Source organism: Eucyclogobius newberryi, unplaced genomic scaffold (assembly GCF_026437365.1).
Source record: "Eucyclogobius newberryi isolate DKJ021-1_F unplaced genomic scaffold, fEucNew1.0.hap1 SCAF_6, whole genome shotgun sequence".
NCBI classification, from domain to species: domain Eukaryota; kingdom Metazoa; phylum Chordata; class Actinopteri; order Gobiiformes; family Gobiidae; genus Eucyclogobius; species Eucyclogobius newberryi.
The window spans coordinates 11,633,315-11,646,338 of NW_027316278.1; the positions used below are offsets into that span (position 1 = coordinate 11,633,315).

Below are 13,024 nucleotides of genomic sequence, written 5' to 3' on the forward strand. Positions count from 1 at the left end.
AAGCCCGGTTTTGGGACTCGAGTCAAACTGGAAGTCAAGTCTCTCAGAAAGTTTGCTTCGATCTGACAAACCATGGAAGCAACAAGTCTCTAGTGGAAGGACACGTTTCAAGAACTCATTTATCTGTTTGACACAAAGTGCTTATTTACTAAACTTATTATAACCATATTATGGTTATAATCTGATGTAACTAAATCAAAGGTTATTTTCTAGATGTTGCAGCCAATTATGGGCCTAAAAGGTGGATTTTGAATAGATGAATATTGATGATTTATGTATGTACTGTTCACATTTAATAATACAGGATTGTTTCATATATTTAATGCTTTTTGAGACGGTTAAAAGTGCTTATATACAAAACTTACATATTGTTATAATCTGATGTAACTAAATTAAAGGTTATTTTTTAGATCTGGCAGCTCGTCCTCAAAAGTCTCTGTGGATCCAGTTGTCGTGAACTAATGTGAGGACAAGATAAAATGTGTAAAAAAAAAACACGAGTACTATTATTTTTACAGGTCATTTTTATTTAAAAGCAAATCCAAAGTACATCTTCAGAGTATTAATGAAGCAGCTGAAAAAGCATTATAAAAGCCCATCTTTATAAACAAACTATTTACACAACTGGAAAGTGGGAATTAACAGTATAAGTACACTGGTCACATAAAAATATAACTTCATGTAAAGTAGTGTCATTCACAATTTAATTTAACACAAAATTATACTGATAAATCTTTCCATCGTTGATTTAATTGATCCAAAAGTGATTAATGACAAATGAGTTTCCAGATAGTAGCAGAGATATGAATATAGCATTAGCCAAACACATGATAAGTTTGTATTAAATTTGTGAATCAATTTGAGAAACAAATTCATAACTATTCACATTTTATCAAGATTTGTGCTGTTTTTTAATGTTTCTATAGTTTGTTGCTCCTGAAAGATCAATCAGTTGTATTTATTTATTATATATTTTGTAATGATTAACACATGAAAATATCGTTCTTGATCTGGTTTAAGTTTTAGTGGAACTGAATGAAAGAATTTAGTTTTTTTAGATGTTTGTTGTGCTTAAATCCAATTAAAGTATTAAATCAGATTAATATCTCACTATAACTTAAAATAATGCACGTTGAAGTGGATTTTTAAACGCGTCACTTTAAAAACAAGAAAAGAACCAAAGACTTGATGTGACGACTCAGTGACTTCAGTTCTTCAAACATTTGCAGCACATGATTTAAGAAGAGCGATCTTAAAGACACAAACGTGATCAAAGCCAACGAGACAATTTGCTGCAGATTCAATGTTCACGCTGATGTTTCACTCTCGTCAAACAAACTCACGTTAAAAGTGGAAAACGAGCCACAAACTGTTCAGGACAAAAGCCAAAAACATTGAACCTTGAGACAAAATGCTCCTCTTTTCAGATGAAAGCGGCTCACACGTGTCACTCTGGTTTAGGATTCAGTGGTTGTTCCACCTCTGAAAAACAAAAACAACAACTCTACTTTAGTCAAATCATAGTCGTGTTTGTGAATCGTTATCTGGACTATACAGACTCTAAAACACAAAGACCTGTTTAGAACGGCATTATTACATCAACATGTCTAAAACTATTTGATTTTCAACAATAAAACAAACAATATTCTCTTTCTAAAACTTTCAGTCACAATTCTTCAACCTTTTTTTGATTGATAATGTATTAAAATAGTCTCATTGTACAAATACACTAAATATTTGTTAGTTACACTACTACTTTACTACAATAATGATCCTATTGCAAAGTAAATATGTGTTTCCCACGTCAATGTCGGGAGTAAAACACACAAACCCATGAACACGCTCACATAAAGCACCTGTTTTGTCATGTTCATGTTTTAAAGGCTCGATTTGGGTTCAGTAAAAAAGTGTAACACCAAATCAACTTGTGTTTGTCTCCAAAGTTCATGTTGAGTTCATTCTAAGAGCGATGCCCTCTGTGTGTACATTTATAGAGGTTTCTCCTTTTGCATTTCCCTTTGTCACCTTGGATTTCAAAGGTTTGGATTAAAGTCCAAAAGCCTGATCTAATCACAGCATCAGCTCCTCTGTCACACAAAGCAGAGAAACGTCAGCTTATATTTTCTCACCTTGAACCAATTGTGTTTCAGCCCCTGCTTCACTGGGAGCTGAAATGAAGATGGACATTTCACACCGTTACATTGATCCTAGCAACATTTCTGTGTCACTAATAAATACAGATGTGGCGTATTAATATAACCACTGTTGTGAAGTACAAACGAGCTCTTCATCCAAGCCTCTGTTATTGTCATGAAGTGAACATTTTGTCCTGAACTTGATATTGACGAGTATTTGAAGAGTTTGAACTCGTGAGAGCTTCTGGTCCAGAGCGTCTCCAACACTGCAAAAAGTGCTCCAAAGACGACACAGATGAACAGAGCGAGGGAATTAAAAAGAGTTGTGATGGTCGGCTCCTGTCGCCTGGTTTTAAAGCTAAATGTGTCGTGTGTGGGACTTTATGTACGATAAAACAGGCAGTGGAAATATTACGCCGCATCGACGTAAAAGACGTTAGAATGTGTTACTTACGAGGCGTGACGGTCTTGGCTGGAAAAGAAGACAGTGAAATGTTAAGTTTTATCAATCTGGGCCTAATTTAAAACTATTTTCATATAAATAATTACATTTCATCTTACCTTTGTGACATTTGTACACGGCAAATCCGACAGCGCCCAAAAGAGCAGCACCAAGAAGTGTGGCTGCACCTGCGATGAAGCCCGTGTGCTTCTTAGCTGTTCAAATAAAGAACAAAATCAAACTATCAAACTAAACTGGCATTCACACTTAAATATCTCGTCACAACACATTTATTTGTTCATGATTTAATGGGAAAAGATTTGTCACTGTGTTAAAGATGTCAAAAGTATCAAAAATTACAGCTCGAAACTAGATACTCAATCGAGGAAGTATCGATACTGATAAAACGATCAAATAAGAATAAAACACATAATAGACCTTTCCTGAATAGTTTTAGAATGTTCTTGAGCTTTATCACAACTAGAATAAGACCACAAAGTAACATTCATGAAACTACTATTATTCTGTGTCAAAAAGTACCTTCTATTTAGAGATGGACCAAATGTTTTTGTTTTTCATTGTCGATTGTTTAGAATCTGATCATTTTGGGCCAGAAAAGATTTAAATTGACTACAAGCTAAAGCTTCTGTTGTGACTGCATGATTGGAGCCTGTGTGTGACATTAAAGTGCTCACCGTTGGTCCTGATCTTGTCCGGGTGCAGCGTGTTGGGGATGTCTGGCACTCCGGACAGCTGAAACATGCACTCGTAGCGGCCCCAGTCCTCAGGTGGGACAGAGGACACGTCCAGGTCCACACTCATCTGGAAAGTCCCGTCGAGGTTGGGCAGCATCTCCCCGGGGGCCACGCCCTTGTGCAGCTCGGCTCCGTCTTTGGTCCAGAACAGCATGGCTCTGTCGGGGTAGAAGCCTGTGGCGTGGCAGGTGACGGGGGCCGAGGGAGACTTCTGCAGGAAGGACACCAGGGGGAGCTCTGGAGGAGGCACGAGACACAGGGTCAATCACAGAGTTCTCCTGCATTTTAATGTTTAAAACACTGTCATCAGAGTCTTCAGAGGAAGTCCACCACAACACATGAACTGACATCACATACAAACGCTCATTAATTATTTAGGCTTCATTTTTATTTTTAGGATAAAAAAAATTTAAGATGCTGAAAAAGTATAATCTGTGGAAAACTGAGTAATATATATATAAATATAAAATAAAAACTATGGTGGTCATGATTCAAACCTTATCGTACTTTATCCATGAAAGAGTCTCATTCTCCCAAATTAAATGAAAGGTTAAATGGACGATTTTTTTGGCCCAAATCTGAGTCTTATTTCCTCGTGGCGTGGAGTCCTGCCACGTATCAATCATAAAACGCACCTACCGCTCACCTGCAGCCGCGTGCGGTTTGTCCCCAGGAGAGCAGCACGTTTCCGCGCGTCTAAGCGCATTGATCTATCATAATATAGTTCCCTCAGTGTACGGGACAAAATGAAGACGGAGAAGGACAGTTTGAGCTGACTCAGAAGAAGACGGAAATCTACAGGAGACGAGAGATGCGATGCGATCCGTCGCGCTAATAAACAAACGCACGTGTGTGTTGTATCAGTCCGCACGGGGGAGTGCGCATGCGCACTTACGCCTGTGTTCTCAAATCGCCGAAAAATCGTCCATTGCGCCTTTAACAAATCATGTAAAATACACTTGTAAATCTGAGTAGTTTTCATTTGCCGAAACCACCTTGATTTTTCTTTTTTTTTTTATATTCTGAGTTTAATCCCAGTTTCTCCATTAAAATCACATCATGTTCCACTTCACTTTAGCCTCAAATCCTGAATTTAGTCTTTAGTTTTTATTCACAAACTTTTAAAGGGTTTAGATTGTTCTTTTTGATAATTTCTCTTTCTATTTAAACAGGTAAATTTATTTCAGAGTTTATTTTAATGATAAACTGATAGCATTATTTTTTTAAAGACGTTTTTTTTTTTTTTTTTTTACAATAAAAGGAAGTGTTAAAATGTAGAATATTGTATGTAAATATTGCACACAAATAAATGATAAACTGTAAAAGTAGATGTTAAATTAACCACAAAAGTTCAGTTTAAACAAATATCAGATTTACTGTTATTATTACATGAAACATGTTCATTTTGCAAAACTCCAAAATTATTTCAACATTTCATTTTTATTTCAGCCACTTCTAAACTGCAGCTCAATCATTAAACGATCAAATCTAGAGTTTAGAAAACATTGGTGTTGAATGTGTTTGTGTCTCATAATGACCAGAATAAACTGTATATTTGTAATTACTGTAAATTACAGTTTAATTGTGAATAAAACAGATTCTTCTATTGAACAGATTCCTGCTCCACAGTTGTTTTAGTCTGAAGTTGATATTTGAAACATGTCACCTTTCCTCTGGAGAACGCTCTGTCCATTTCGCAGGTGTTTCTTCAGATACTCAACACACTTGTGGGTGATGTAGTTTTTATTTCGAGCAATCGTTCCATCCCTCTCCCACTTGTGTTTAGAGATGACGGCTTCTGGTCTCGGAGCCACATAAGTCTCAGTCTTCAGGTCAAAGGCGATAAAGTCTTCTCCATCAAAACCAAACTGATAATATCCATTTATTTCATTTGTCTCATCGTTCCATTCACAGCCGTACATCCTCTGCCACATGTGAGAGCCTGAAACAGAAACATGAGGTTTATATTCACATCTTATTTTTACATTTTCTGTTGTTGGACATTAAACTATAATAAAGTCTTGTTTAATAATGTCTTCAGAGTTATTTTAAAATGATGAATATTTAGTCAAAGAGCACAAGCTGAAAACATGTGTTTTCTCATGTACAAAATGTAGTTGAAAGATGAATAAAACTGAGACAAGACGAGGAGTAAAAAGTGAGATCAGACAAACCTTCAGTCTGGTTGAGGCGACGTCTCACTGTGTCAGTGTTGCCTTTGACCATCTGCTCATTAATCAAACTGATCTGAGTCTGTGTGTCCCAGTACTGAGGGTCGTCCTCTGTGATCTTCTCCATCCACTTCTGTTTGGGCTCACATTTCTTTGTGTCACTGTCATAATGAACGATCTCAAGCCCGTTCACATAACCAACTTCAATGAACTCTGGGAAGTTTTTCACATCAGTCGAAGAAGTCTCATAATACATCAGAGAGTGAGTCACTGTGGAAGAGAAACATTGTCATTTTAGCTGAAAATTATGAAAAAAAAACTAATCTTACACATCACAAATGAACACAATAGATTTTTCAACATTGAATAATAATAAATAAAGTTTTTCTAATTTTCTGCTTTAAATTAATCGAATGCTGCTTTTGATCCTAAATTTTCATGTTTAAATCAATTAGATTTATAATAATAATCAACAAAATAGTTTAGATAGTTTCAAAACAACTTTAAAACATTGAAATAAATACTTCATGTATATTTCGCTCTGTAGTTTTTCGATTTTGAATTCAAATCATAAAAATCTCTTTTTTGGATTTGAGTGAATCTCACACACATTTGTTTTAATGTTTTTAAAATTGTCATTGAAATAAAAGAAACGGCTAAACATTAAGAGCGTTAAGTCCCATGTCTTATTTCAAAAGTGGATCTGAAATTATAGTTTTATTCTCTTTAAATGTTTCGATATAATTATAATGGCTTTCTCAAGACGAACTTTTCAAGAAAAGTTAGACATTGTAAGGAGAGGTCGTCCTACGCCGACGCTGTTACAGGCGGGTTTGTTCCCCACTTTCAGAGTTTGGACATGGCGCGTTGAAAACGCGGTGAAAACGAGCGGAGAACGGCGTGGAGAACGCGTGGACATTTGCTGGAAAATGCACGGACACCCGCGTGAAGAACGCGAAGAACGCGCGGAGCGGACACCCGCTTAAAGAACGCGCGGAGCGGACACCCGCTTAAAGAACGCGCGGAGCGGACACCCGCGTGAAGAACCCTCGGAGCGGACACCCGTGTTAAGCACGCGCGGAGCGGACACCCGCGTGAAGAACGCGCGGAGCGGACACCCGCGTGAAGAACGCACGGAGCGGACACCCGCGTGAAGAACGCACGGAGCGGACACCCGCGTGAAGAACGCACGGAGCGGACACCCGCGTGAAGAACGCACGGAGCGGACACCCGCTTAAAGAACGCGCGGAGCGGACACCCGCTTAAAGAACGCGCGGAGCGGACACCCGCGTGAAGAACCCTCGGAGCGGACACCCGTGTTAAGCACGCGCGGAGCGGACACCCGCGTGAAGAACGCACGGAGCGGACACCCGCGTGAAGAACGCACGGAGCGGACACCCGCGTGAAGAACGCACGGAGCGGACACCCGCGTGAAGAACGCGCGGAGCGGACACCCGCGTGAAGAACGCACGGAGCGGACACCCGCGTGAAGAACGCACGGAGCGGACACCCGCGTGAAGAACGCGCGGAGCGGACACCCGCGTTAAGCACTCACGGAGCGGACACCCGCGTGAAGAACGCACGGAGCGGACACCTGCGTTAAGCACTCACGGAGAACGAGCGGACAACGTGCGGAGAGCGGAGCGGAGAACACACGGACATCGGCACAGAGAAGGTGCGGCAACACCTGTTAAAACTGCGTTTCTGTCTAAATGTAGTGTCTAGAGCCATGGCATCATAATGATGGTAATAAGAGGTGGATTTATTCGGGTGAGACTGAGTATGACCTCATTGAAGGCCCAAGCCCCAGACCCACTTGATTAATGTTTATAAAATGACATTTAAACCAGTCAGAATCAGACTGAGCCTCTGCGTCAGGAGTCGTCAGGTAAAGACTCAGACAAAAATACAACAGAGAAAATAAAAGTGAAACAGATCCTTTTCCTGGAGAATATGTTCATTATAGAATCTGATTGACAAACATGTTATTATTTTATTTAATTTGGCCCAAAACTAAATGTGATCAGCCTCAAATCCTCTACAACGGCTTAAAATCAAGTCCCCGGAAGCCAAGATGGCCGCCATTGAAACCTATGGAGCTGCTCATTGGCGCATGGTTCCAAAAACGTTTTTTAGTTCCGCATTACTTCCTGAACAGTGGTATATCTCCTCCCACTTTTGTGACGTCATCGCCGTGAGGCTTTGGCGTCGGGAGCGCGCACGTCACAGCAGCGTGAAAGACTGAGAACAGTCAACACGGACTTTTGGAATAATTCGGCTTGAAATAGTCTGTTTACGTAACGTATAATGATGGATTGTTATATCCATCTATAAATATACATGTATCATGTTGTAAAGCTCTGATATTTAAGAGAATTATAAAGAAGTGTTAAGATAAAAAGTCTGGTTTAATGACAATGAATTACATTTAGAGGTGGAATAACGTCCTCATCATTTTCTGTAGTTTTTGGTTTGGGTATTTATTTTGTTATTAACTTTTCAGTTATTTATTTACATAATATAATTTGGCCAATATGCATTTTTTTTAATCAGATGAGAAGAAATATAAAATATAACCATCGATTCTGTTACATAATTGAGTTAAGCAGTATTTAATTATATTCAGTTTCCTTTTGTGTCGTTTTTTTTTATCATGTCAATCTTTAATAAATACAAAACACATTTGTTTATTAATGTATTTAATACAAATAATGAACATGAATGAACTTGTTCAATAAATGCAAATCTGATTATAACTACAAATGATAAATTGATTTTAGCCAGTTTTAGTTGAGTTTTAAAGCTCCAATGAGTTTTAAAGCTACAATGTGGGAGTCCCTTATTAAGGGGTTTTGGAGTCTGTGTAATGTTCATTATTATTATCATCATTAATATAATCAGAAAAGGTTTATTCCATTGTCAAAGAACAGAATTCACAAACAGTGGAACTTGCTTTGGTGATTCAGTGCAACATAAAAATATTAACAATGATAAAACAACCTGTATAAGTCAAATAGAACAAACTGAATAAAATAAGATATTCCTTTATTGTCCACACATGAGGAAATTTTGTTGTTGCAACACAGTAGATCCAGAGGAAAAGGACAGAAAACTTATAGGAAGTTTAAAAAACACTCTTAATAGATCGATCTTAATAGAAGAACTCTTATAAACAAAAACTCCTCTAGACAGAACCTCTCATACCTTAATAAAGAATGGAGGGGGAAATAAAGATAAAATAAAAACAGCGTAAGACAAAATAATACTAATAATAATGGTAAAATAAACACTCTTTTTACATCAGTTATATGCACATGAATGTGACATTATTGCGTTAAATACTGAATATCTCAGTATTTAACAAGACTTTGTTTCCATGGCTACGCAGTCTTCTGTACTTCAGTAACTGCACCGTTCAGCTCCATCGTATGACTGAGACAAACAGAACATGTCACAGCTTTAGATTATACAAGTCATATAACATACACTTCATATGTTTTAGATTATACAAGTCATATAACATACACTTCATATGTTTAGATTATACAAGTCATATAACATACACTTCATATGTTTAGATTAGGATGTCCGCCTGGATAACGTGACGATCTCCGGCTAAGACGACGATACTCCGCAGTTTCATGAGTTCCTCCTTTGTGTAAACACGCACCTAAGGAAAACGCAAAGTTTGACATGGTCTATAGGAGATCTTCTACTGAGAGTGTTTTTCAGACTTCCTATAAGTGATCTGTTCTTCTGTATCTACCTCTGTATCTACCTGCGTTGCACCAATGAAATTTCCCCATGTGGGACAATAAAGGAATATCTTATCTTATCTTATTATACAAGTCATATAACATACACTTCATATGTTTAGATTATACAAGTCATATAACATACACTTCATATGTTTAGATTATACAAGTCATAGAACATACACTTCACATGTTTGTCCTGAAGCTGCTTCACAGACACATGTGACACATCAGTGGCTCTTTTGAAGAACAATTATCATTTAGTTTTTTTGGTCATAACAAAACAGACATTTTATAAATTCAAAATACTGATTCTACACTGTTTACTTTTAGTCGAGGCAGAAGTTATTATTAAAATACCTTTTGCTTTGGAGTCGTCAGGAGTTTACTTGAGATGATTCTGTGTCTGCAGTGATTAGGTCTGCAGTGACCTGCAGTGACCTGCAGTGACCTGTAGAGCTCTGGACAGCACAGACAGACTAAACTCACTGGTCAGCACTCTGAAGATGAGAAAGATACTCATTAGAACATTGATATATTCTGCACATTTAACAGAGAAAAGCTGGAATATGTTGTTGACAGATTTACATTTCGCTCTGTAACACAAAAGTTCCTCTTTTCACATTAATTGTTAAAGCTAGAACCAAAAGTCATTTATTTATGCATAAGTTTAAACCTTAGAAGTTAGAACATAACTGACATGTTTGCTAAATCTCTACATATTCCATGGAAGTAAATCCATGACATTCCTATAGAAAACAAGCGTGTGCTTTGTTTAAACATAGCACACGTCATTATGAAATATGTAATAAAACCTCAAATGTGGTCTCAGCCCCTGTAAGTACAGGACTGTCACTTTTACATCTTTACATTTACCTTTACATTTATATATGTAAGATATGACCCATTATAGCAGGTTATATTTGAATTATTGGTTGTGTTTTATAGCACATAATACAAACATCACTTTATTTCCCTTCTTTCTCTAGTTTTCCTTGATCTGTACATAACCTCTTGTCTAATAGAACATTTAGTAAGAGAAATAATTAGTTATTTATTTGCAGAAGCACGAGCCATCGTGACGTGTTATTGCATCTTTGTGTAGCTAAACTTTAGCTTACGTTAGCTCGTGTTAGCTCGTGTTAACTTGTGTTAACTGTGTAATCGTTGTTTTACACTTCATATGGAACGATGTGTGAAACGTGAGGAATGACATACAAACACAACTTACGTGTATCGTGGTCTCGTCTCGTCTCTTTCTTCTGCTTGTGTTTAGTTTCCGTCACATGTTCTCCCGAGGCTCGTTCATGAGGGTCACGTGCGCGCTCGGTGCGCGTACACCGTTCACCGGGAGGTTAAATTGTATTTTTTAAGTATTTTAGAAACAGTTGAAGAGTGAAATTCCTTCTATTTTATTTTTAGACTAAAAACAATTTAGCATGTTTGGTAATTTTAGAGGCCGAACTCCTGAAATGGTCCGACCAAAAGGCTGCATTCTGCGAAGTGGCCACTACTCAATTTGGAGCCAGAGGCAGAGGGGGCGTACCCTATCCAGATATTATAATAGATCCATGCTTAAAATGCAACACTGAGCGATTACAATGGATTTGAGCTTAATTTGTGTCAAACTAAAACATTGTTGAGCAAATGGATTTAGCCTTAAAATAAAGATATAAGTGAATTGTGATCAAACTGAATGTTCAAGTCCAGGTCACGTGAGTCTAGTCCGAGTTGTGTCCTCAGCACTGCAAGTCTGAGTTCAAATAAAGTCTGAGTCAAATCCAAGTCAAAAGTCCATTTAGTTGAATTCAAATCTTTTCTAACTGAGTCTGGTCCTGCTCTGGAGTCGGCCGAGGTCACAGTGACACTGGAGAGGGAAACTGACTCAGACTTTAGTGTGAAAAACAAAGAATGACTGAAGACATCTGAGAGAGGTTGTAAATGAGGCGTTGGGAAGGAGACCCAATCTTGCGACCTCTGAAGGACTGTATAAGTTCTGGATATATATTTCCCTAATTTTCCCAGGTTGTCCGGCCAGAACAAAGGAGGACGTCAGCTTTGCTTATCACTCTTTATTTTGCTTGATGTTTGGGGTTAGGTTTCTACAATACAGAAGTACAGTGAATAGTGGATATTAAAACACAATAATTCATTGAATATGGGCAGATAAACATAGTATGTATAAACAGTAAAGATGTGAATAGTTTGCTACGTTAAAACAAGTTCAAATGGGAAATATACAGTATACAAGCAGCAACATTCACAGCAACACAACAGAGCAATGATCTCCAGCCATTTTCTCGCCAAAAACTATAAATTCCGAGCGTCCTTGAACGCATCACTACTAGCGCCAGCGTGCTGCGGAGTGATGCTGGCCTATGGGCCGTGAACGCATCGTTGGCGCAGATTACACTGCCGAGATGGAGCCGGATTAACATGACAAACTAACTACAGGTAATGACTAATAATAGCACAGTTAAACAGACAAAGACGAAGCATTAGGAGGAATAAACTCACATTCTCAAGGACCAAACACACAGGAAAAGCACACGACGAACAGGAAGCAGACGGAGGCACCATGTGCCATACGAAGGGGGAAAAACAACACAACAACTTTGCTAAACACACAAGTCCCGTCAGGTGCTGAACTATGATTGGTGGAGAGTAAAAGGACGTGATTGGCTGGACTATAGCTGGAGATCAGGTTACAAGTAGAGAATAGGAACGTGAAGAATAGCTCTAATAATAAACTAATAACTAAACCGGAGTGACTAACTAAATGATGAACAAATCAAACACTATATTTACATGCAAACACTAGACCCTTGTTAACAGAGGTTATTACATTTGTTTGTCCCAATGAGAAAGAAAGAAACGAAGAACACGAGGAGAAACAGCAACAGTCCCTAAACTTACTTCAAACGTGGATCTCAAAGTAAATACTGGTTATTCTTAGTCATTTTAATATAGTTAAGCTTTTTCTACTCAAGTTGTCTATTATAATCTTTAAACCAATCAGACATCAAGACGTCATCTGTCGCTAGGTTAAAACAAACAAAAAAAAGTGCGAAAACGAAAGTCACAAAACGATGTGCGTGTTTGCTTCTCCACAAACCTTTACTTTAAATATATATTTGTGTATTTAATGGACGAAATATGTGAAAATATCTTGTATCAGTTGAATTCGACCATAAGAAAAAGAACTAGAAGCAAAATAAACGAACATCGAAATAAGTTTGAACATTTTGAGCAGTGAATAAGAATAAATAAAAATGAATAAATAAACAAATACATGTCCAATTATTATAGCATTTATTATAGAAAGATAAACTTGTCCAGAATGATTTAACTCGGCCTGTGTAGGATCTGTCACATTATAAACAAAACAAAAACACTAGAGAAATGAGTTTACTCACTTGATTCTGCCTCGTTTATAATCAAGACTGCTCCAAGAAGAGAGACCAAAACTACAATATTTATGACGAACATTGTAGAAGAAGTTTTCAGAGGTGTTTATCTCCTGAAAGGCGGAGTAATGTCGAGGGGCGTGACAGACGCGCGTGTTTAAACACAGTGGGCTGGACCTTTAGATTGGACGGTCACGTGATTATTATTGAACCAATGAGAATTCAGACTGAGCTTGAACGTCACGTGTCATTAGGGGAACCTAAGTGAAGTGTGTGAAGTGAACACGGCGAAAACGAAAGTAAAAGAAATCGACTCAAAACAAGAATAATGTTTTTTACTGATACTGTGGATTAAATAC

At 37.8% G+C, this 13,024-nt stretch overlaps 1 protein-coding gene and 1 long non-coding RNA gene across 2 annotated transcripts; both read right to left on the reverse strand.

Moving 5' to 3' along the window:
• Positions 1–918: 918 nt before the first annotated feature.
• Positions 919–12,794, reverse strand: LOC140346579 (class I histocompatibility antigen, F10 alpha chain-like). The gene is made up of 8 exons (XM_072432707.1): positions 12,675–12,794; positions 5,507–5,773; positions 4,999–5,274; positions 3,273–3,569; positions 2,697–2,792; positions 2,590–2,607; positions 2,130–2,168; positions 919–1,482 (listed from the first exon to the last, which is right to left on the reverse strand). Exons 1-8 carry the CDS (start codon positions 12,745–12,747, stop codon positions 1,448–1,450), a joined length of 1,101 nt encoding a protein of 366 aa, XP_072288808.1. The 5' UTR covers positions 12,748–12,794; the 3' UTR covers positions 919–1,447.
• Positions 8,267–10,553, reverse strand: LOC140347531 (uncharacterized). Its single transcript, XR_011924375.1, has 4 exons — positions 10,490–10,553; positions 9,619–9,758; positions 9,067–9,173; positions 8,267–8,935 (listed from the first exon to the last, which is right to left on the reverse strand). It is a non-coding gene; the product is annotated as an uncharacterized lncRNA (long non-coding RNA).
• Positions 12,795–13,024: the final 230 nt, after the last annotated feature.